The sequence below is a fragment of the Gopherus evgoodei genome, chromosome 4, assembly GCF_007399415.2.
Source record: "Gopherus evgoodei ecotype Sinaloan lineage chromosome 4, rGopEvg1_v1.p, whole genome shotgun sequence".
In the NCBI taxonomy this organism is placed as follows: domain Eukaryota; kingdom Metazoa; phylum Chordata; order Testudines; family Testudinidae; genus Gopherus; species Gopherus evgoodei.
In genome coordinates this window covers 56,441,469-56,464,397 of record NC_044325.1, presented here as the reverse complement: position 1 = coordinate 56,464,397, position 22,929 = coordinate 56,441,469, and the positions used below count along the sequence as shown (strand labels likewise).

The window sequence follows — 22,929 nt, the reverse complement described above, 5'->3', positions numbered from 1 at the left end:
AACTAGGAAAGTACAATTTAGATGGGGCTACTATAAGGTGGGTGCATAACTGGCTGGAGAACCGTACTCAGAGAGTAGATGTTAATGACTCCCAATCCTGCTGGAAAGGTACAACAAGTGGGGTTCCGCAGGGGTCTGTTTTGGGACCGGTTCTGTTCAATATCTTCATCAACGATTTAGATGTTGGCATAGAAAGTATGCTTATTAAGTTTGCGGACGATACCAAACTGGGAGGGATTTCAATTGCTTTGGAGGACAGGGTCAAAATTCAAAATGATCTGGACAAATTGGAGAAATGGTCTGAGGTAAACAGGATGAAGTTCAATAAAGATAAATGCAAAGTGCTCCACTTAGGAAGGAACAATCAGTTTCACACATACAGAATGGGAAGAGACTGTCTAGGAAGGAGTATGGCAGAAAGAGATCGAGGGGTCATAGTAGACCACAAGCTTAATATGAGTCAACAGTGTGATACTGTTGCAAAAAAAGCAAACGTGATTCTGGGATGCATTAACAGGTGTGTTGTAAACAAGACACGAGAAGTCATTCTTCCGCTTTACTCTGCGCTGGTCAGGCCTCAGCTGGAGTATTGTGTCCAGTTCTGGGCACCGCATTTCAAGAAAGATGTGGAGAAATTGGAGAGGGTCCAGAGAAGAGCAACAAGAATGATTAAAGGTCTTGAGAACATGATCTATGAAGGAAGGCTGAAAGAATTGGGTTTGTTTAGTTTGGAAAAGAGAAGACTGAGAGGGGACATGATAGCAGTTTTCAGGTATCTAAAAGGGTGTCATCAGGAGGAGGGAGAAAACTTGTTCACCTTAGCCTCCAATGATAGAACAAGAAGCAATGGGCTTAAACTGCAGCAAGGGAGATTTAGGTTGGACATTAGGAAAAAGTTCCTAACTGTCAGGGTAGTTAAACACTGGAATAGATTGCCTAGGAAAGTTGTGGAATCTCCATCTCTGGAGATATTTAAGAGTAGGTTAGATAAATGTCTATCAGGGATGGTCTAGACAATATTTGGTCCTGCCATGAGGGCAGGGGACTGGACTCGATGACCTCTCGAGGTCCCTTCCAGTCCTGGAGTCTATGAAGACAACTTATATTGTGGATATTCTGTCACTTTCATTACACATTCTGCTGATGAACAACAAATATATGTATATACTTCAGGAATGTGAAAAAGATGCCAAACATTATAAGGAAGTGAAAACTCAATGATTGGAATTGTATGCAACACTAAGGAGGAAGTAAAAGGATTCACTGAATACAAAATTGAGACTGGATGAGAAAACCTCTGCACTTGTGACTAAAAAATACAAGGGATAATTAAGACCCTAGAGCAAGAGATGTTAGAAAAGACAGTAATTGAGCCATTTCGGTTACTATACGTGATAGTCATGTTAGGCCCAATATTTTTAAATTACAAGGAACATTTTTGTATTCTCAGAAGCTCAATTTATGTACTAAAAGAGATGCAACAGATTCTTGAATCTCTGAAACTGTTGGCAACTTAGAACTGAAACTGATCAGAAAAGTAAGGTGGAGACTGCATTTATCATGTGACTTTTTTTCCAATCCCCAAGTAGTGCCTTTTGGACTGAAGAATGCACTTGGCAGATATCAGAGGGTCAGGGATGAAGTGGTAGTGGAGGCGAAGGGAAAAAGTACTGTATTAATACGCATAACTAGATGCCAGTTCACTCTCTACCATGGCACAACACTTGTAAGCTATACAGATGATTTTTAGCAACTTAAAAGAGACGTATTTGACCCTTTGCCACCCAAATGCAAATTTCTTCACTGGACAATAAAGTCCATGGAACACTAGTAGTGGGAGTCTTTAGAAAAAGCTCCACATGTCTCATCATTTTAACACACTATTTTGAATAACACTTTTTTGAGCAGGTCAAAATGACATGGTATTATAAACAATGCTGCCCTAGCTTATGTTAGCACTCTGAACATACCACTGCTGGATCAGTGTCAGGGTTAGCAGCAGTGAAAAGTTTTGCAAAAGAACAAACACTAGTGCAAAAAATGCCATTGTGAGTCAACAAGGTTTGTAGGATATTGAAAAGATACTGGTGTCGGGAGTCCCTGGGTAGGGTGAAGCTGGCACAGCCAGCCCCATGCCATCCTCTCTCAGCGCCAGCATAAAGAAGGGGAGGAGGCATAGCCAAAGCACCATGCATAGCAGTGATCTCCAGGCACTCCAATGAACGCCTGGGCAATTAGTTAAAAAAGCTCGGCATTTGCTCTCGCCACAGTTAAATCCGGCAGCCTTGTGGACCAGAGAAGTGGAATAAACCGACCTCCCTTTATAACTTGGGTTTCACACCTAACAGCTCAGTCAGACCAGAGGACTGGGGCTCCAATATTTTGTCTTACAGGTTCCATTGATCAGTGTAATTTTTTTGAGACATCAAATATATGCTTATATATTTGCCATAAGAAATTACAAAAAAAGAGCCAGCAATTACTGGGAGAACTTTCTGCTCTCTGAAGCAGCAATTCACTAACACGTCTTAGAGCGGTGCTGACATCAATAATACCGGTGTACAGACAGAGATGTTTTGGCATGATAGAGCACTGAATTGAATGGTTATTGTTTAATAACAGTTATTCTAATTTAGCTCTTTCAGAAGAGGGGGAAAAATCAATGTTTGCTAAATGGAAAAGAACAAAATCAGTGGGGAAAGGAATTAATTTTTCAAGCTTTTAGGTTGGTATTCTGAAGAACTGAGAGGAGAGAATGCAATTAAAAAAATGGGGTAGTGTTCTTACATCTCACACATCTTAAAGCAAAATAAATTAAAACCTTGGGAGGAGGGCGGGGAGGAGTGAGAGGGGGCAGGCTAGGCAGGAAGGTTTTTCCAGTAAAGTAACAACTCCACTTCCTTAGAGACCAAACTACTCAGTGCCACAGTTGAATGGCTGTCTATTCTGCTGAGCAAACCAGCTCTTTAAGAAGACTGGTGTCAGCTCTTCACCCAGTGACTACTGTTATACGGCAACTAGACATGGTTCTTCCTCTTTTGTGCAAATATCTGCAACAGTTTTTACTTACAGAATCCAAAAAAAACACTTACACAGCACTTTGTATGTTCAAAACTATGCAGACAGATTAACACAATTGTGTATACAGTCTACATTATAAAAACAATATAAAACAGATTAATTAAGGTTCAATCCCCAGAAGTATTTCAATCGCCCTTTACTTACCTCCCATAATTTTAGACTGGCAGTTGATAAATTCTGGCTTCTTGTCTGTAAGGTAGCGCTGACAAGTGTGGTGAAGAATCTGAAAGAATGTGGATTTTTCGGAAGCCGTGCTTGCTACCCATTGGTCAAAAGCATTTTCAAATAGTAAATCAAATTCTGGAGAATCCTAGAAAAAAAATAAGATTTGAATCACTGGTACTATATTTTAAAACTGATTTGAAGATTACATGTGGCAATGGACATTTTTAATAAAGCAATTTAAAATAAATTATTTTAAATGACTGACATTCACTTTTACAGCTGGTCTGAAATTCTATTTTCCTGAAGAAATCTTGGATGAAAGTGAGGAAAAAAAAATGTTTCTTAATGGAAATTTCCAGGGGTATTTTCAAGTTTTCAATAAAAACTCAAAATTGAAAGATTTCAGCCAGAAATGAGAGAGTTGTAGTGCCTCATGGGGGCATGTGTGCCCTTTCTCCTCTGTGAGTGGACTACAGTATACCACTCGTAATGCAACATAGATTCCCCTTTTTGGATGCGCGAGCTGTGCAGCATGGAGTTTCTGGTTGTGATGCATTATGGGAAATTATTCCAAATGGGCATTCCAGGCCATTGAGGAGAATGGGGACACAAGAAGCAAACAAGAAATCATAGTTTGGGTAGGTTGTAATGTTTCCTAAGAGCCTGCAGGGCTGACAGTCTGGATTCAACTTGGACAGCAGGCAGTCAGTTAACAAAATACAGCCACATTCCAAACACTGTGCCAACTGCAAAAAGAAACCGACTCTGATCATGTGGTTTGCTTCCTTTGCCTGGCAATCTAGGACAATCCATCCATATCAATGACATGATATAATGTATGCACTGATGTACAGCAATGAGCCACAGCAGGACATGTGTTAGTAGGCCATTGGAACAAGCTTCAGATATGTTTAGCCTTTTGTCTACAAAGTGCTCCAGTAATATATTAATGCATGCCCGGGCACGTCTTATTAGAGTATGCCTGATTATACTGAAAATTAAATAGAAAAGTTTATTGCACTGTATTCTTCCACTAAGAAAAATAGTTCCTGGTAGAAGGAAAAGAGAAAATGGTATTGTATTTTCCATTCTAGTCAGAATATATTTAACAGTAAGGTTCCAAGTGGTTTCCAAACTGTTGCTGACAGGACAGTATAGCACTTTTGGAAGGGGTGGTCTGTTTCAAACTGACTTTTCCCTCTCCTTTTCCCTTATTGTCTCTCCATACCTCACCCCTACAATGACACAGCAGCCTCCATTATCTTTTTCCCCTCCACACACTCAGCAGAATAGGTATGTGGATTATTTTTTGTATTTCGTTTTTCAGTCATTAGATCCCAGACGTGCACTGAGAGGAGTTGGTACACTGGTGCATCATCATTAAGTCACCAATCAGAATGCGACTTTAGACAATCTAGGATCTCAGCCATACTCAATAAGCATGTTTCATTGTATAATGTATTTGTTTACTTTATACTACATAATGTTTATGACCACAAGATGTGATTTAAATCCCCAACTCCTAAGGCTGCAAACATTAATTTCTAGCTGCTGCTTAAAAAGGTTTTATCTTTAACTAGCTTGTCCTTTGCAAATCTGTCTGGCGCACTTAACACAGAGAGATGTTAGAAATTCTGAAAGAAGAAAAACCCAGATTAAAAAAAAAAGTGTTATGTTGAATTATATTCATGCACCACCTTGAAAATTGCATCTTTGCTCTTTGGGACTGTAACGTTATCTGATTAAAATATGACAATACAGCTCATTGTTGCAACCACTGTTATAAATTTGCAGCAAATCTTGTACAAAGGTTGTCAAGTGAGCAGGGGCGGCTCCAGGCCCCAGCACGCCAAGTGCATGCTTGGGGCGGCATACCGCGGGGGGTGCTCTGCCGGTCGCCGGTCCCGCGGCTCCAGTGGACCTCCCGCAGGCATGCCTGTGGAGGGTCCGACGGTCCCACGGCTCCACTGAAGCCGCGGGACCGGCGGATCCTCTGCAGGCACGCCTGCGGGAGGCCCACCGGAGCCGCAGGACCGGCGACCGGCAGAGCGCCCCCCCTCGGCATGCTGCCGTGCTTGGGGCAGCGAAATGTCTAGAGCCTCCCCTGCAAGTGGGGTGTCTATGAAAAGGTTATGATTTACTGGTTATGATTATGCTATCTGTATGCATGTATCATTTTTGTATTTGAAGTATTGGCTCTATACTTGGATTTGAAATGTTAGGTCCTGAGGTAACTCCCACAAGGTAATGCCCAGCATTAGAGGGACTGTTCAAATTGAGTGGCCCATCGAAAGAATGTTTAACTGCAATGGACCATGGGAGAAGCCTATCTACACTTAATGGAATTTCCTACTGTGACGAGGTGAAATGCATGGACATGTGACTTGCCCATGTAACTCTAAACTCTGTCTTGTTGCTGTAATTTTCCACAGTAAGAACAATGGGATGTCCTCCACATAGCAAAAGCTATAAAAGGCCCTAAAAATACCTCCATTCTGTCTTCAATCCTGCTTCTTGCCTCTGGAGGAACTTTGCTACAAACTGAAGCTTTGAACAAAGGACTGAATGACCCATCCAAGCTGTGTATGTGCTCCAGAGACTTGATGTAAGCCAGCACTTACATGCTGCAAGCATGAACCAAGAACTTTACCATTACTGTATGTAATTGATTCCCTTAACCAATTTAAACTCTCAACCTTCTTTCTTTTTATAGATAAACCTTTAGATTTTAGCTACTAAAGGATTGGCATCAGCATAATTTGTGGGTAAGATCTAAGTTATCTATTAACCTGGGTGTGTGGCTGGTCCTCTGGGATCAGAAGAACCTATTATTTGATGAGATTGTAAAGAACCACTCATCTCTGAATCCAATGGTTTTGGTAGTGATATAAGAACTGGAATGCCTGAGGAACCTGCCTTCATGTTTTCTCGTTACCCAGTGTGGTGAAACAGAAGTTTACTTTTGTGGCTGGTTTGGTATATCTTATAAAATAACCACCACCAGTTTTGGGTTGTGTTTGCTCTATTTTTCAGCAGTTCATCCTGAATTTGGCATCCTCAGTTGTGACCCACTAAGGCACTGTTACAAGGACAATGGACAGTCTATAGAGATTGCCATTTTGTTGGATTAAGGAGGAGCCTGTAGGGAAGCATTGCCCCAGGAAAGAGAGTAAGGTCTGTGACCTCTGCAAGGAACAGATGCAGTTGTAGGCAAAGCCAGTTCCAGGAACCTCTTTCCATGCTCTCTCCCACCTTTGCCTGTCCACAGGTATTGATTCATCTTATTGGAGGAAGCATCTAGGGACAGATTTCCAAGTTTTATATTGGATGCAGCTCCATAATGAATTGAAGGCCAAGAGTAGGCTTAGAAACTTGTTCTTCATGGTGGTAAGAGAACAAAGGGGCTCTTCTTCCCTTTTGAAAGCAGGGAAGGAGACAGAAGCAGAAGAGAGAAGAGGAGAAAGGCAGGACCAGAGGTGTAGAAGTGCAGGAGCATAACAGAAGCAAGCTTGTTCTGCTCAATCTTCACCTTAAAATTGGGAGAAAACGTGTACTACTCCACAGGATAGTCAAGAGTTAGTACTTAAACCTGGGCACTTGAGAATACTTGCTTATACATCAGCATGCAAAGTTGGAAACTGTCCAAGACTTTTTGTGAGGAAGACCCCAGAGAGAAGGGGTAACAGTCATGATAGGGTTCCTTCCACCTGCAATTCGGATAGCAGTACAATGGCCTTGATCCTCAACAATAAAAGCAAAACTCCTAACAAAGTTACTTTCTCCAGATGTGTATAATGTACTCACCCGATTAGAGTCTATACCATTAACCTGGCGAAGCTGCTCAAGCATCCACTGTGATCTCTTTACAAACGACGTGGAACCTTCAAACTGTTTGACTTTTGTAATAGAGGCCTGGGAGGGTTTCTTGTTAGTCACTGAACACATAAAAGAAAGCAAAAAAGTATAAATACAGACACACACACAAACACATTTACGTATGAATAGCATCAGTAAAGAAGTGTTAACTCAACACTGCCTGTCAGGAAGGCACTACTTTCCTCAGCCTCAAGTATAAGAGAGGAAAAGGATAACCCCAAACTTTGTAAAGCACTTTGAGATCCACTGATGAAAAGTATGACATATCAAATATCAATCATATTAATAACAAAGCAATGGATGCCTTACAAATAAAATGACAAGAAATGAAAAATAAATTTTGAGAAAAAGGGAATGTGCAGAATGCCAGCAAACACAGAGACAACCTAGAAAAGCACACAGCAAAATGACATGGAAAACTTGGATCACAGAGATAGTGAGTTGTTCTGAGTGAATGTGCTTCACTTGTGGTATAAAAGAATGTAAGTTTTCTTCTTTTAAAAAAAATAAAGATGACTTGTATATTTGATGCAAAAACTATTCCCTTTGTTGTAACCTTTAATGTAAGCTCATTTACAATTATTTACTACAGTTACATTTTAAAGTTATTAATTAATTACTGCCTAACAGTCTTCCTGTACATTAGCTAATCTACTGTTAAAGATATACTAATGATCTACCATTAGATAACTAAAAGATGGGGCTTAAACACTACCAGCCTTATTCACTGGTGCATTTTGCACATTAGTAAAGCCAGCAGGATTTGGCTCTCTCTACTGAACTATGCAAACTGATTAACTCCTTTCGCAATTCAAGATGATAAAATCTGCATTCATATTACACTACAAGCTTTTGATTATATATTGGTCCTTCTGAGCATACATCCCCAGGCATTCAAAAATCACCAAGTCAGGACTTGAAAAATTATGAGATAGACTTAAAAATCATCAGATTAGAAAGACAGACAGATAGAAAGAAAAACAAATTTTAGATTCCTAGTACTGTATTTTGCCTTCTGGTTTCGAAGATTTTAAGGCACATTTGCTTCATATTTGCATGCTTTTCTATAGAACCATAAGAGCAAGAGATAGACTTTTTTTAAAAAGTGAAATCTGAGCTTCTCATGAAACAACACGACTCCTAGAGCTGGAACTTAAAAATAGACACCAAATATTGTAAAAGTGGGAACCCTGCACAGCACCAGGCGTCTGTTAAAGCAGTATCTTAACACAAGTGATGAGTCCGAACATACAAGTACTTTCAAAGCCTTAAACATGCTTTTTAAAAATACATTGCAGGATAACAGTCATAGTTTTGTATTAAAAATATCATATACTATAGTTTCATGTACATAAGTTTTTTTATTTTCTGGTTCCCTACAGTAGTTCAGGGATGCTGGGCATTGAAGTCTAGATGCCCTTGGTACCTGCCAATCAATGTCATTTCTCCCTGGTTGGGGATGTCAACTGGTGAATCTCAGCACTTCTAATAAGCACTAGTATAGGAAAGTGGGCAATGGGGAAGCATTCATGGAGGGCAGAGATGGGAAGAAGCAGAAGTCTTTTCCACCCACCAAGAGTCCAAAACTTAAAAGATTGTTCCAGACAAAAACGGCCTAAACCTTAATAAAAGATATGAAATTTCATTGTTCAACACCATATACTCTTGTAAGCAGTGCCTCTCGCTCTAGCACATCATTAGTTCCTGTAATGGAAATATTCAAAATCTCCAAAGGGATGGGAACGAAGTTACTTCTATTCCAGAGTATCCTTGTTACAGTGTTCTGTGACACCACAGTGATAAATTTACTTCTTTGAGTCTCTAAACATAAATATCAAACAGTGTGCTCTACAGGAGATGGACAGCAAGCCAAAACCTTGCCATATATGTAACCTATTTCCAGACTTCAATTTTAACCAATAAATTGGACAAACAAAATTTAGCACGCTAGAAAGGGAAATATGAGTATTTGATTAGCATTATTTTTATTAATTGTGTTCACAACATTTACACATTGTTCTTTAGTTTTTAATCCTGTGCCATGGGTTATATTTCCAACCAGGACCTTCACCTGCTTTAGGCTCTGGTTTTCATACTGATACACAGAATATGCCAGCGAACGTCTGTAAAATTATTATTTTTTAATTCATTACGATACTGGCTGGTCTTCTGGTGACTTTTCCTGAGTGAACTCCAAGTAGAAATTACAGCGAGCCTCTTTTGATATACATACAATGTGACAAAAATCTGTTTCCTGATGCCATGTCAGGATACATATTCCTTATTGATAAAACAAGCACTATATTTCTCAGGTCCGGAGGCATTACAAAGTTCCTTATAAGCCTCTACAGTGCTAAATGCTTCTGAAAACAGAACCAAAAAGTTATACATCTGTGTCCTTGTTACCAGTTAAATATTCTTACTCCTGCACCCTTTCACTGGCTTGTTTCCCATGCCTTGGCCTATCCACTCATTCATTTCTTCCTCCTCTTGTATTTTTGTAACTGTGAAGCAGCTAGATTATAAATTCTTCAAATAGCCACCTGCTGTTTGCCCACCTTCACTTGTCCTTTAATGTTACTCTGGACTTCCATGTCGGTGATTGATTTCCAGCCCTACAAAGTCTGCCAGTAGTCCCTAACATAACAGCCTACACTTATTTAATATCCTCAACATTTAAAAAAAGTTTAGTTACTTATTTGCAGTATATAGTCAATACACACAGTAAACTACAGATAATAATGACAGTAATGTCAGTGTCATTTCACTGGATATTTCACAAACTTAATTGAACTTTGCACTAAAAAAGGGAAGTAATTGAACCAGAGGCAAAGTACAGTTTGATAAAAAGATATTTATTCTAGCACCAAACTCCTTAAATTCTCTCACTTATTCAAATAAATAGGTTCCATATACTTCAGAATAAAACAGAGATCATGTAAGTAAAAATCAATCTCAGTTATATCAAACAATATACTAACTATATTCCAAGAACATTAAGAGTGTTGGGAACACATCATTACACTTTAAAAATATAGAAAACTATACAACTTAAATAAACACACTATCCTCAGTGTTTTGATATGTGCTTAAAAGATTAAAGCTAACTTCCAACAACAGGAAAAAAGGCTTCCTGTATTAGACTCAACTCCCTAAACACAGAAAGGAGATGCCTTTTTTATTGATGTAAATCATATATATTTCTGACCTCTCAATAAGCAGTTTAGGAACCATCTTACAGTTTTTAAATAACTATATAAATACTTTGTTATATCTTATTCTGGTCTCCTACTTCACTTTTCTGTTGCCTTATGTTCTCTTTACGCACTTGAAAGTACATTATTATATTATCTCTGCATTTCTGACAATGATATTTTGTAAATTCACTGTGATGGACAATCTGGTTATTTAATAACACCGTGTTATTACTGTTTTCCCCATGTCCTCTGGATTACCTATATTTCTAAAATCCTTTTACCCTCTAGTGTGCCTGAAGCGGAGACTGTAAAGTTTAGGGAGACTTGCTGTGTTTTTTGCTTTCAGGTGTTGACATTTAAATCTCTTCCTTTTTGATACAGTACACAAAGCAGCATGTGAAATTGCACATGTATACATTTTAATCAGATCTTCTGTAAACATACTACTGAATAACTGAACAATACCAAAAAGTTTTTAAAGAACCAAGCTTTGGTCAGGCAGGCAGTTTCTATGAGTACGTAATACTTAAAAAATAACAAACCCTGTCTTCCACTGCCTCAACACACATCAGATAAAGGGATTGCATCTACAATAATTAGTTGTTAGGGGAAAAAATAAAGTCATTTACCTTTACTTAACATTGTCACAATTCAATGTATCTGGTTATAAAAAGGACATGGCTTTGCTGGTCTCCATTTGTTACTCAACTGCACCATTATCATATGAAAAGTTCTATTCTTTTGACATTATCTCAGATTTACACACACACACGGCCGCCTTTAGGACACGTGGGGCCCGATTCAAAAGAGCTGCTTCCGAAATGCCGCCGAAGATGGTGGCAATTACGCGGCAGCTCAATTGGTTGCTGCTGTTTCTGGCGGCACTTCGGCGGAGGGTGTGGGGCCCCTCTTCCGGATGCTGCAGGACCCTCTTAGGCGCGGGATCCGATTCCCAGGAACTGAGGGAATCACTCTAAAGATGGCCCTGCACATACAGACCCTACCTAGTATTTCCCAGTTACAGGAGAGATTCAATACAGTAACAGAAAATCTATTTCTGGGATAATAAGGACAGGCCAAAACCCCACCACTTACATGCTTCCCAAGGCCTACAGACAAGGGAACCCAGGCAGACCCATCATATCTAGCCACTGTACTCTTATTGAAGTAATATCAAGACCCACAGAAACCATTAAATCGCTCATCACACAAAGGGCCAACTTCTTCTAAGACAAAACTGGTTTCCTCCACAAACTCTGCAATATTAATAATCTATCCCAGAACACCATTCTTGCCATTGCAAATGTCACTACCCTATACACAAACATTCCTCACAATGACAACATAGCCACCTGCTTCAAATATGTACAAGACAATGGGCAACCCTCAGATATCCACCCAAAATATATCACCAAACTCATCCATCTATTTCATTTTCATCCATAAGAATTTTACATTCAAAAACAATCACTTGTTCGAAACCATGGGAACAGCCAGGGATATTAGGATGGCTCCCCAATATGTCAACTTCTTCATGGGATAGTTTGAGGAAGGATTTCTGGACAAATGCACCATCAATGACTATTAGACAAGATGGTCAGGGATGCAACCGTATGCTCTGAGTGTTGCTAGTCTCTGTTTGCCAGAATCTGGGAGTGGACAACAGGAGATGGATCACTAGATGACTGCTTATTCTATTCATTCCCTCTGAAGCATCTAGCATTGGCCAGTGTTGGAAGATAGAACACTGGGCTAGATGGACTTTTGGTCTGATCCAATATGGCTATTCCTATGTTCTTACAAAACCAATGTCACACCTGAAATACGCTGATGATATTTTCATCCTCTGGATGAAACTCTCTCGTAGACTTCCACGACAGCAACAACCACCACCCATGAATTAAATTCCTTCTGGAACACTTCCACACTAGCAACAACTTCCAGAACACCATCATCAAATTCAGCAATGGCACCTTACAGACAACTACATACAAGAAATCAATGGATCACCACACATCTTCATAGATCCAGTAACCACCACAAACACCAAGAAATCTGTTATCTACAGCCAAGCACTCAGATACCACATGATATGCTCCGAGGAGAACATACAGAATACACAATAATGCTACTCAAAACCACCTTCCCCAAACAAGGATGCTCCACCAAAGATGTAGATGGCATCATGGAATGGGCCACCCAAAAACCCTGAGAAAACCTGCTTCAGTACAGAAATAAACCCCCTTCTGATCACACACCTCTAGTTGCTACCTACCACCCCACACTGGAATCCATAAGGAGTATCATCAAACAACTACAACCCATATTCATCCTGAAAGAAATCTTTCCTGAACCCCCTCTTCTGGCTTTCAAACAAGCCCCCGACCTCTTTAAGTTCATTATCAGAAGCAAGCTCCCCCAGACTAGGGCACACCAACTCAAAAGTGGCACCAGACCCTGCCAGAATAACAGATGCAAAACCTGCAGACACCTCTACCCTGCTAACACACTTTTCAAGATCTATAGGTTCTACTCTTGTCTAACACAACATGTGGTGTACCTCATCCAGTGCACTAAATGCCCCAATAACAGTGAGGTGGGGAAAGCCAGACAATCACTACAACAATTTGGAATGAACTCACACAGGACAATGATAAAAGACAAAAACACCATGTCACCAATGGGTGTACACTTTTCACAAAGTGATCACTCTCTGTCTGACCTATCAGTCCTCATCCTCAAAGGAAACCCTAACAACATGTTCCTGAGCCAGAGAGGTTAAAATTCATTGCTAGACACTAAAAATCACAGTCTTAACAAATAGACAGGATTTATGTCTTATTGTAACAATCTATTAACTTACCTTCTTTTCTTATGACAACTGTGGTGTTAAGGGACCATTCAAGTTGAAGTGGTCTGTTATAAGTAGTTAGGGCAGCAAAGAATCCTGTGGCACCTTATAGACTAACAGACGTTTTGGAGCATGAGCTTTCGTGGGTGAATACCCACTTCGTCAGTTAGTCTATAAGGTGCCACAGGATTCTTTGCTGCTTTTACAGATCCAGACTAACACAGCTACCCCTCTGATACTATAAGTAGTTACTGCATATTCTATTAAACTTATCTGTCCAATCTTGTATTTAGCTGTCATAATGAGTAAGTTTCCCAGACCTGAAGAACTCTTTGTAGCTTGAAACCTTGTGTCTCTCACCAATAGAAGTTGGTCCAATAAAAAGATATTATCTCACCTACCTTATCTCTAAAATACACATACACAGACATCATTTTTCCTTAAGGTACAGTAAGGCCCAGATTCAGCATTATATGTAAGCCCTATGCTCCACTTTTGAAGAGCAGCACTTCTACTTTCATAGCTCAGAGCCTTAGCACGTGAACACTAATATTCTATAAAAGCAGTAAAGAATCCTGTGGCACCTTATAGAATAACAGAAGTTTTGGAGCATGAGCTTTTGTGGGTGAATACCCACTTCGTATTTACCCACAAAAGCTCATGCTCCAAAACGTCTGTTAGTCTATAAGGTGCCACAGGATTCTTTGCTGCTTTTATAGATCCAGACTAACACGGCTACCCCTCTGATACTAATATTCTAAATCTTCATTCGTAATATGAGCCAAAAGTCGTCATGGTATATCAACTGTAAAAACAATGTTCTATAAAAAACATTAGACTGTTTTAGAATGTGATGACAGACTTGTTTTGTTTTTTAAATGAATAAAAATCAAAGTAAACATATTGCCTGAATCAACAAAAAAAGATAGCTAGCATAATACTGGAATCTTGTCAATGCTGTTCATTCAGTTGATGTAAGCCAATACTGAATAATATTAGATAAAATGAAATCCTTGGAGAAAGTTCAGGACAGAAACAGTGATACTAAACATCCATTATGAAGTGCTGATGTTGCAGGTGATACAGTACTGCACTGAAAAGGGAGATTATTTGATGTGTTTCCTTAATATTCTTTCATGACTATCTACTACTACCCTAAATGGAGTTTCCAGCTCAGATGAGAAACAAATGTGTGTTCCTAGGTCAGTAACACAAGCTATTGACAAACAAGAGTCATTAGAAGTTCATCAATATGAAACAACTTCAGTAAGCTGAGCCTCTGCAGAAGAAAGGGTTTAAGACAAACCTCCATAGGATACTTACATGTCTCACACTTTGGATAGTCCTAGAGTCAGGAGAACGTTTCTATAGGAATTTAGCACAGCATTCAGATCACTCCATTCATAAGCTTGTGGACTGATGGATTCATGCTGTCACACCCCCATTGCCCCCTCCCTCAGGGGGTCCCTTGGGAAAGCAGATTAGCACTGCATGTTGCTAACGCTGTTGTAAGCATCACAAAGCATTTTGGGGAGGGTCAAAGGCATGAGTGAGGAGTGAAAGCTTTCTTTGCAGGCTGCGAGAGACCAAAGGGGGAGGAAGGAAGAAAGCAGAGAATGGGGCCTGGTCTACACTACGTGTTTATACCGATTTTAGCAGCGTTAAACCGATTTAACGCTGCACCCGTCCATGCAATGAGGCCCTTTATATCGATATAAAGGATTCTTTAAACTGGTTTCTGTACTTCTTCCCAACGAGAGGAATAGCGCTGAAATCAGTATTACCATATCGGATTAGGGTTAGTGTGGCCGCAAATCGACAGTATTGGCCTCTGGACAGTATCCAACAGTGCACCACTGTGACCGCTCTGGAAAGCGATATGAACTCAGATGCACTGGCCAGGTAGATAGGAAAACCCCTGCAAACTTTTGAATTGCATTTCCTGTTTGCCCAGCGTGGAGCTCTGATCAGCATGGGTGGCGATGCAGTCCCAAATCCAAAAAGAGCTCCAGCATGGACCGTACGGGAGATACTGGATCTGATAGCTGTATGGGGAGAGAAATCTGTTCTATCAGAGCTCCGTTACAGAAGACAAAATGCCAAAGCGTTTGAAAAAAATCTCCAGGCTATGATACAGAGTTCACAGCACAGTGCTGTGTGACAAGCGTAACGGAAAGCCAAAGAATCAAATGGACACTCATGGAGGAAGGGAGGGGGGACTCCCCGCAGTCTCCGAAAAGCATTTGCATTCTTGGCTGAGCTCCCAATGCCTGTAGGGTCAAACACATTGTCCGGGGTGGTTCAGGGTATATCTTGTCAATTTACTCCATCTCCCCCCCATGAAAGAAAAGGGAAAAAAATCGTTTCTTGACTTTTTTTCAATGTCACCGTATTTCTACTGCATGCTGCTGGTAGACACGGTGCTGGGGTACTGAACAGCAGCATCCTCTCCCCTCCCTTCCCCGGTGGCAGACGGTACAGTGCAGAAGGACTGGTAGCCATCCTTGTCATCATCCCATGAGTGCTCCTGGCTGGCCTCAGGTGAAGTCGGCCGGGGGCGCCTGGGTAAAAATAGGTATGACTCCCGGTTATTCCTGGCAGATGGTACAGAATGGCTGGTTACCGTCCTCATCATAGCAACTGGGGACTGAGCTCCATCAGCCCCCCCCCCACCCCTTCATGTCTAAATAAAACATTCTGTACTGCCTGGACTATCATAGCAGCGGGAGGCTGCGCTCCTCTCCCCCCGCCACCCCCCTTTAATGTCCTGCCTGGACTATCATAGCAGCTGGAGGCTGCCTCCCTCTCATTTTATCTCACTAAAAAGTCAGTGTTTCTTATTCTTGCATTCTTTATTACTTCATCACACAAATGGGGGGACCTTGAAACGGTAGCCCAGAAGGGTTGGGGGGGAGGGAAGCAACAAGTGGGGTTGTTGCAGGGGCACCCCCTAGAATGGCATGCAGCTCATCATTTCTGTGGGATCTGACACAGAGCGGCTGTGCTCTCTGGTTCTCTGATACACTGATTCTCTAGTACACTTGCCCCATATTCTAGGCAGGACTGACTATTTTTAGATACAATATAAAGGAGGGAATGACCGAGGGGTCATTCCCATTTTTGTCTTTGCGCCCCAGCTGACCTCAGCAGAGGTCAGCCAGTAGCACCCATGACAGCAGCAGACGGTACAGAACAACTGGTAACCGTTTCTTCTACCTTGCAAAGGCAAATCAATGCTGCTGTGTAGTGCTGCAGTACCGCCTCTGTCAGCGGCATCCAGTACACGTACGGTGACAGTGACAAAAGGCAAAACGGGCTCCATGGTTGCCATGCTATGGGTCTGCCAGTGCAACCCAGGGGAAAAGGGCGCGAAATGATTGTCTGCCGTTGCTTTCCCGGAGGAAGGAATGAGTGACAACATTTACCCAGAATCACCCGCGACACTGTTTTTGCACCATCATGCATTGGGATATCAACTCAGAATTCCAATGGGCGGGGGCGTCTGCGGGAACTATGGGATAGCTACAGGATAGCTACCCACAGTGCAACGCTCCAGAAATCAACGCTAGCCTCGGTACATGGACGCACGCCATCGAATTATTGTGCTTTGTGTGGCCGCGTGCACTCGACTTTATACAATCTGTTTTACAAAACTGGTTTATGTAAAATCGGAGTAATCCTGTAGTGTAGACGTACCTGGGTTAACTCAGCGTGAAGATAAGACGTGGGCTCCAATCCAAGGTCATAGGCTCGAGAAAGAGTCTGTGAGAAGAGGAGAACTAACTGGAGCAGGACGGCAGAGATTGCAGTGAGAACAGTGATGGTAAATGAGACAGCGAAGACCAATGAGGGGAAAACAGTCTCTGGAGCCAGTGTGTTTTGGGAACGCGTGGAGGCCACAGTTAGCCGGTTTGGACTAGTACACAGAGAACCAGGAACAGAGGGCCCTAAAACAAAAACATTGTAATGTTGCACCCACTCAAGGATATAGCGGGATTCCACTCCATGGAGATAAAGGCAAAAGGCCTCATACCTGAAGGGGTGTACTAAGATCTGAGGCAAGTGATCAATGGTGCAACTAGCCCTGTAACTGTCACAATAAATATAAGCACCTATTACCCAAATGGGAACCACAAAATAATACAAAAGCACTACTCCATGAATATATCTATCTCTGATTGCCCACACCCCAGCAGCCGTAGAAAAGAGAGAAATGGGCTTCATTAAATCCTGGCTCTGGTGAACCAAACATTTTTTAACTGGACCAATTTTGAAATACAGGTTGTTGTTGTGGAGGGTTTTTTTTTTAAATCTGCTTTTGAGATCTTGATTTAGGATTGATGCATTTAGCTCTGTAAGTCTTTACTTAGGAATAACAGATCTTCATTTAAAGATTCATTTTCTTCTTAGTTCAAAATACACTGTATGAAAAGTTCAAATGTACTGACTGCTGAAGATTAACAGCAGGCAGTGTGAAATTCTAAAATCCTCTAGCTAATCAGAAATTCTATGACAAATGGCTTGATTGCCTCATCGCAATACAACTTGAAATGCTATGTATTTATAAAGTGTTGAATGAATCAAATAACTACTGATTCAAGGAATTAGTGTATAAAGTCTTGGAACAGGTATAAAGGAAGTGATTGTTATAAATGTTTATATTTTAACAAAAAAAGAATTTTAGCTTTAACTGTAAATGCAGGAAAAGTTGCCCACACTGCTTAGATTATTTTTTTTTAATCTAGAAGATTTTAAAAAAAATACCTATACTGAAAACAATGGGGATGGAAAAATGACACTAGAAGAAATAAAACAGACTTTATATTCGTTTTATGAAAATTATGTTAAAAGTGACTGAGGATGGGAAATTTGTCACTGTCTGTGGAAATGTACTGCATGGGTGTTAAGAGTGTGGTTAAAAGAATACCCCTAAATTGGCATTTCCTTGCTTTTAAGGTTTTTAGTTGGGGTAGTGTCACGCCTAGCTAACCTTAACTTCTTGTAAAAGCTCATTTATGGAATAGCAATTTTGTCTAAGGAAAGAAAAGACACAGGCAATGAGTGGTTAGTGTATGAGAGTTCATGTGAAAACTTAACAGCTCCTTCAAACCTTATGTACTGTAATCCATTGTGGAGATATGTACAGTATTTAAAGTACACGTCTACCCCAATATAACGCAACCCAATATAACACAAATTTGAACATAATGCAGTAAAGCAGTGCTCGGGTGGGCTGCGCACTCTGGCGGATCAAGCAAGTTAGATATAATGTGGTTTCACCTATAATGCGGTAAGATTTGTTGGCTCCCGAGGACAGCATTATACGGGGGTTGAGGTGTAGGTTTAATAATTGTGAAAATCCAAGTGTACTTTCTTAATATGGAATATTCTTTCAGTTAGACACCTTAATTTCCCCTCACAAAATGAAATTAATTAGGGTTGACTGTTCTTTGATTTATTAGTATACAAAGCATCAAATATAATAAAAAATAAACTTATTTAATAGTGATATTTGAGGAAGTGAACATTTGTAAAATATACAAGCAAATTTCCTTTAATTTTAACAACAGGGGATTTTTATGGCTCAGTATAAAAAAAATCACATACTGGAAACAGATTGACAATAGACAGACTGATAACTTTAGTTTTCATATTATAGAATGCATCTAATTCTTTCTTAATTGTAAGAATGCTGCTCCTTACAAATATCATTAAATAAACTATGAAGACAATACTCCTACAGGCTTTCGGATTCCACCATGTATAGTAGGACTTCCATTGTGTAGCATAAGTACATAATACAGACTCCGTTCCCAAATTTTATTTATCTCTATTTCCCCCCCCTGTGTCCCAACCCCTCAAAAAGAAAATAGATCATTTAAATAGATGTGTGAATTTCTGCATGTCCTAGAGGTTGATGATTAAACACGGTGTTTAATACCTGATACAGTCTGTATCTGGGAGTTATATCTTGCAATGTTGGTAGCAGCAGGGGAGAAAAAAAATATTTTTTCTAATAGGCTTTTTTTAATCTGATTTGAAGATTTAATTTAAATCACTGATATTATGCATGAGGGCTGAGAGTGTTAAATTGCAGCTTTGTATCCTTAAATATAAGGGAACGCAGTACTCAAAACTTGCGTTTTTCCAGTCCCTCTCCCCAAACTTTTAAGTCAATGCAACCAGTTCAAACGAAGCCAGGTCCAATCCCAGTGGAATACATATTACAAACTCTCAAAGACAACATATCAATTGAAATTCTAACATTCAAGTTCTCAAAACTTTTGTGATGAATTATATATACACAATATTACCATTTACTAAAGGGAGCTGTGGTTTCTGACCTTCAAATATAGTATCTTTTTTGTTCATCTGTCCAATTTCCACTCAATTCTACACCACTTTCTGGGTCCACTTTTATATTCAGAAGGAGAAGGTGGGGGAAAAAAAGTGACCATGCTGAAATGCTACAAAAGTTTCAGAGACCCTATGACAAATCCTTTCTTGTACAGATTATAAAGAACACAATCTGTAAGAGGAAAAGATGCCCCTGACAGGGATTTCATAAAGGTTTCAATTCTTATGTGAGATTCTTAAATCATTTGTTGTACGTGAACTCTCAGAAAAGAGATGCACCTTTATTCCTCTAAAAGGGAGAAAGAACTCTCCTTTCTTCTATCAATTATATAGCTATCCTGGAGCAGTGTTTCCCAAACTTTCAAAAGCTGAGTCACCCTAATTCAGAAAAATAAAACCTTCGAACTGCATAATACTAGCAAGGCAGCATAGGGGCAACTTGCACTATCACTGCCCAAAGGGGCCCATGTACCACATTTTGGGAAGCGTATCTATAAGGGTAATTTCTGACATAGTTAATTTGCGTGTGTGTGAAGTGTTGTTTGCAGTATGATCCTAGAAGTGGAAAGGCCAGGGCTCAGGAAGTTTCCCTAGTCACAAGCCCTCTGCTGAGAACACAGTCTCCTAACCTCATAAGTTAGGAGCAGAAACTTGAACATGATCTGAAATTGACCTGGCAATGCAGAGTTCAGAGCACTGGAGTGAAGACAGCCCCTGAGTTCTATGCAAAGAATAAACAGAGTTATCCTAAAGTGACTCTGCCACTGCTGCAGATCCATTAGACATCTTAACAGCAGGCACTGCTTACTAGTGACAAACTCAATAACAGATTGAGGAGAACGTGCAGTGACATTTGATTGGTCCCCACTGCTCGTTGAAATGAATATAAGATAATGAAAGATGTCAGTCTAACCAAGGAAGAGAAATTAGAGGCCAGATAATAGTTGGTTAGACCACCAATACTGAATGATGCCTTCAAGAGTATAGGCTGGACAGTTGTGTGTTAAAGGGTTAGTAAGAAGTTTCTGTCTTTTAGGAGGCACTGGTAATCTTTGTCATTGGTAGATCCAGTCCATTTTTCACCATATAAGAGGGTCTATTTCACAACAGATGGCGAGGCTTTCAGCCAGATCCTTGATATAATCCCATCTGTGGGAATGGGAAGACAAGGGAAGCTCGCTAAGGGAAAGTGGGTCAATAGCCCTCTTTCAGTTAGAGTCTGCTTCTAGGAGGAGTGAATCTTGAATGCAAACCACCTTTTTCTGCAGAACAGAATGAGAAATTTTCACAGTGGAAGATATTAGACTCCTGGACGGGTTGAAGCCAGGCCATTTTGACACTCAACCGGTTGAGTTTTCAAAACTCCTGTGACAGAGAAGAACTTCTTAGGGTTCCTTAAAGCCATGCAAATAGCCACAAAAACCTCTTACACTGTAATTGGCTTTCTGACTCTTGCACTCTTTTAGCTTACTTTTTTGTTGTTAAATATTAGTTCCAGATCATTCATGAAACAGTGACCTGTGGGGCTGGTGCAGAGGTGAGATAGTGCCTACGGGACAAACCTTAACTAGTTGTGGACAACAGATGGTGGGCATGCTCTACTGGTTCATCCATTCCTAATCCTGTAGTTGGACAACAGTCACCAAGAGAGCGCTATGGATCTATTAGATCCCAATGGCAGACTAATATGATTGGTTCACCTCTTTGATAGGGGGTAAGAACCCTTGTGACGTTTCCCTTTGGTGTTGTCTGGACCAGTGATCTGCTAGGTCACCCCAATCCTTAACTCTGGGAGCCAGCCTTACCCTGCTCTGCTGTGAGAACCCCCTTCAGAGTCAGGTGAGCATTACCTCACAGTTCCAAAGGATGGGAGTGATTCTGTTGTTGCTGCCTAGGCCAGCATCCTTTGTTCCTGTGAGTCTGGGCTGGGTATGTCCCATCCATGCCCTGAGGGAAGTGTGAACTGCCCTTCTGCGTCTGGCTGCCTCTCCCTCCACAGCCCTTCTGCGTGCAGCCTCCTCTCTGGCTGCCTCTTTTTCTTCTCTCTCTTTTTTCTTTTAACTCCAGTTCTTTCCGCTGTAATAATCTCTGATGCTCCCTATCATAACCTTAGTCCCAGATTTGGACCTTAGCGTCCAAAATATGGGGGTTAGCATGAAAACCTCCAAGCTTAATTACCAGCTGGACCTGGTACTTGCTGCCACCACCCAAAAAATTAGAGTGTTTTGGGGCACTCTGGTCCCCCTGAAAAACCTTCCCTGGGGACCCCAAGACCCAAATCCCTTGAGTCTCACAACAAAGGGAAATAATCCTTTTTCCCTTCCCCCCTCTAGGTGCTCCTGGAGAGATACACAGACACAAGCTCTGTGAATCCAAACAGAGTGACTCCCCCTCTCCGTTCCCAGTCCTGGAAACAAAAAGCACTTTCCTCTTCACCCAGAGGAAATGCAAAATCAGGCTAGCAAATCCAACACACACAGATCTCCCCCTGATTTCTTCCTCCCACCAATTCCCTGGTGAGTACAGACTCAATTTCCCTGAAGTAAAGAAAAACTCCAATAGGTCTTAAAAGAAAGCTTTATATAAAAAGAAAGAAAAATACATATAAATGGTCTCTCTGTATTAAGGTGACGAAATACAGGGTCAATTGCTTAAAAGAATATTGAATAAACAGCCTTATTCAAAAAGAATACAAATCAAAGCACTCCAGCACTTATATTCATGCAACTACCAAAGAAAAGAAACCATATAACTTACTATCTGATCTCTTTGTCCTTACACTTAGAAACAGAAGACTAGAAAGTAGAAACTACTTCTCCAAAGCTCAGAGAAAGCAGGCAGACAGAAAACAAAGACCCAGACACAAACTTCCCTTCACCCAAAGTTGAAAAAATCCGGTTTCCTGATTGGTCCTCTGGTCAGGTGCTTCAGGTGAAAGAGACATTAACCCTTAGCTATCTGTTAATGACACGCCCCCCAAATTGCAGACAGTGGGAAAGCTCACTGGCGGCGATTTCCTGCTAGAACTTTAAAATAAACAGATTACTACAACACATGCACCTTTACATATACTACTAAATATATAACTAACAGACTTCTGCATTTTAAGAACACTTTTTAACTACTGAATTCTGGGAAACTCTCACGGGAGAGTGCATCAGCAACTTTATTAGAAGCTCCTGTGATGTGTTGAATTTTAAAATCAAAATCTTGGAGAGCTAAACTCCAACGAAGAAGTTTCTTGTTGTTCCCCTTGGCAGTATGAAGCCACTTTAGTGCAGCATGGTCAGTTTGTAGTTGGAACCGCCGTCCCCAAACATATAGGCGTAGCTTTTCCAGGGCGTACACAATGGCATAGCATTCCTTTTCACTGACTGACCAGTGACTTTCCCTCTCAGACAG

General features: G+C 40.7%; 1 protein-coding gene across 2 annotated transcripts in view; it reads right to left on the bottom strand.

Annotated features, from left to right (window-relative positions):
• Positions 1-22,929, bottom strand: part of STXBP6 (syntaxin binding protein 6) — a 239,358-nt gene that overhangs the window by 64,462 nt on the left and 151,967 nt on the right. For both annotated transcript variants that reach the window (XM_030559362.1, XM_030559363.1), the window contains exons 3-4: positions 7,051-7,181; positions 3,226-3,391 (exon numbers count right to left, since the gene is read on the bottom strand). In XM_030559362.1, coding sequence (XP_030415222.1) covers positions 3,226-3,391; positions 7,051-7,181 — 297 coding nt within the window. The remainder of the gene's footprint in view (positions 1-3,225; positions 3,392-7,050; positions 7,182-22,929) is intronic.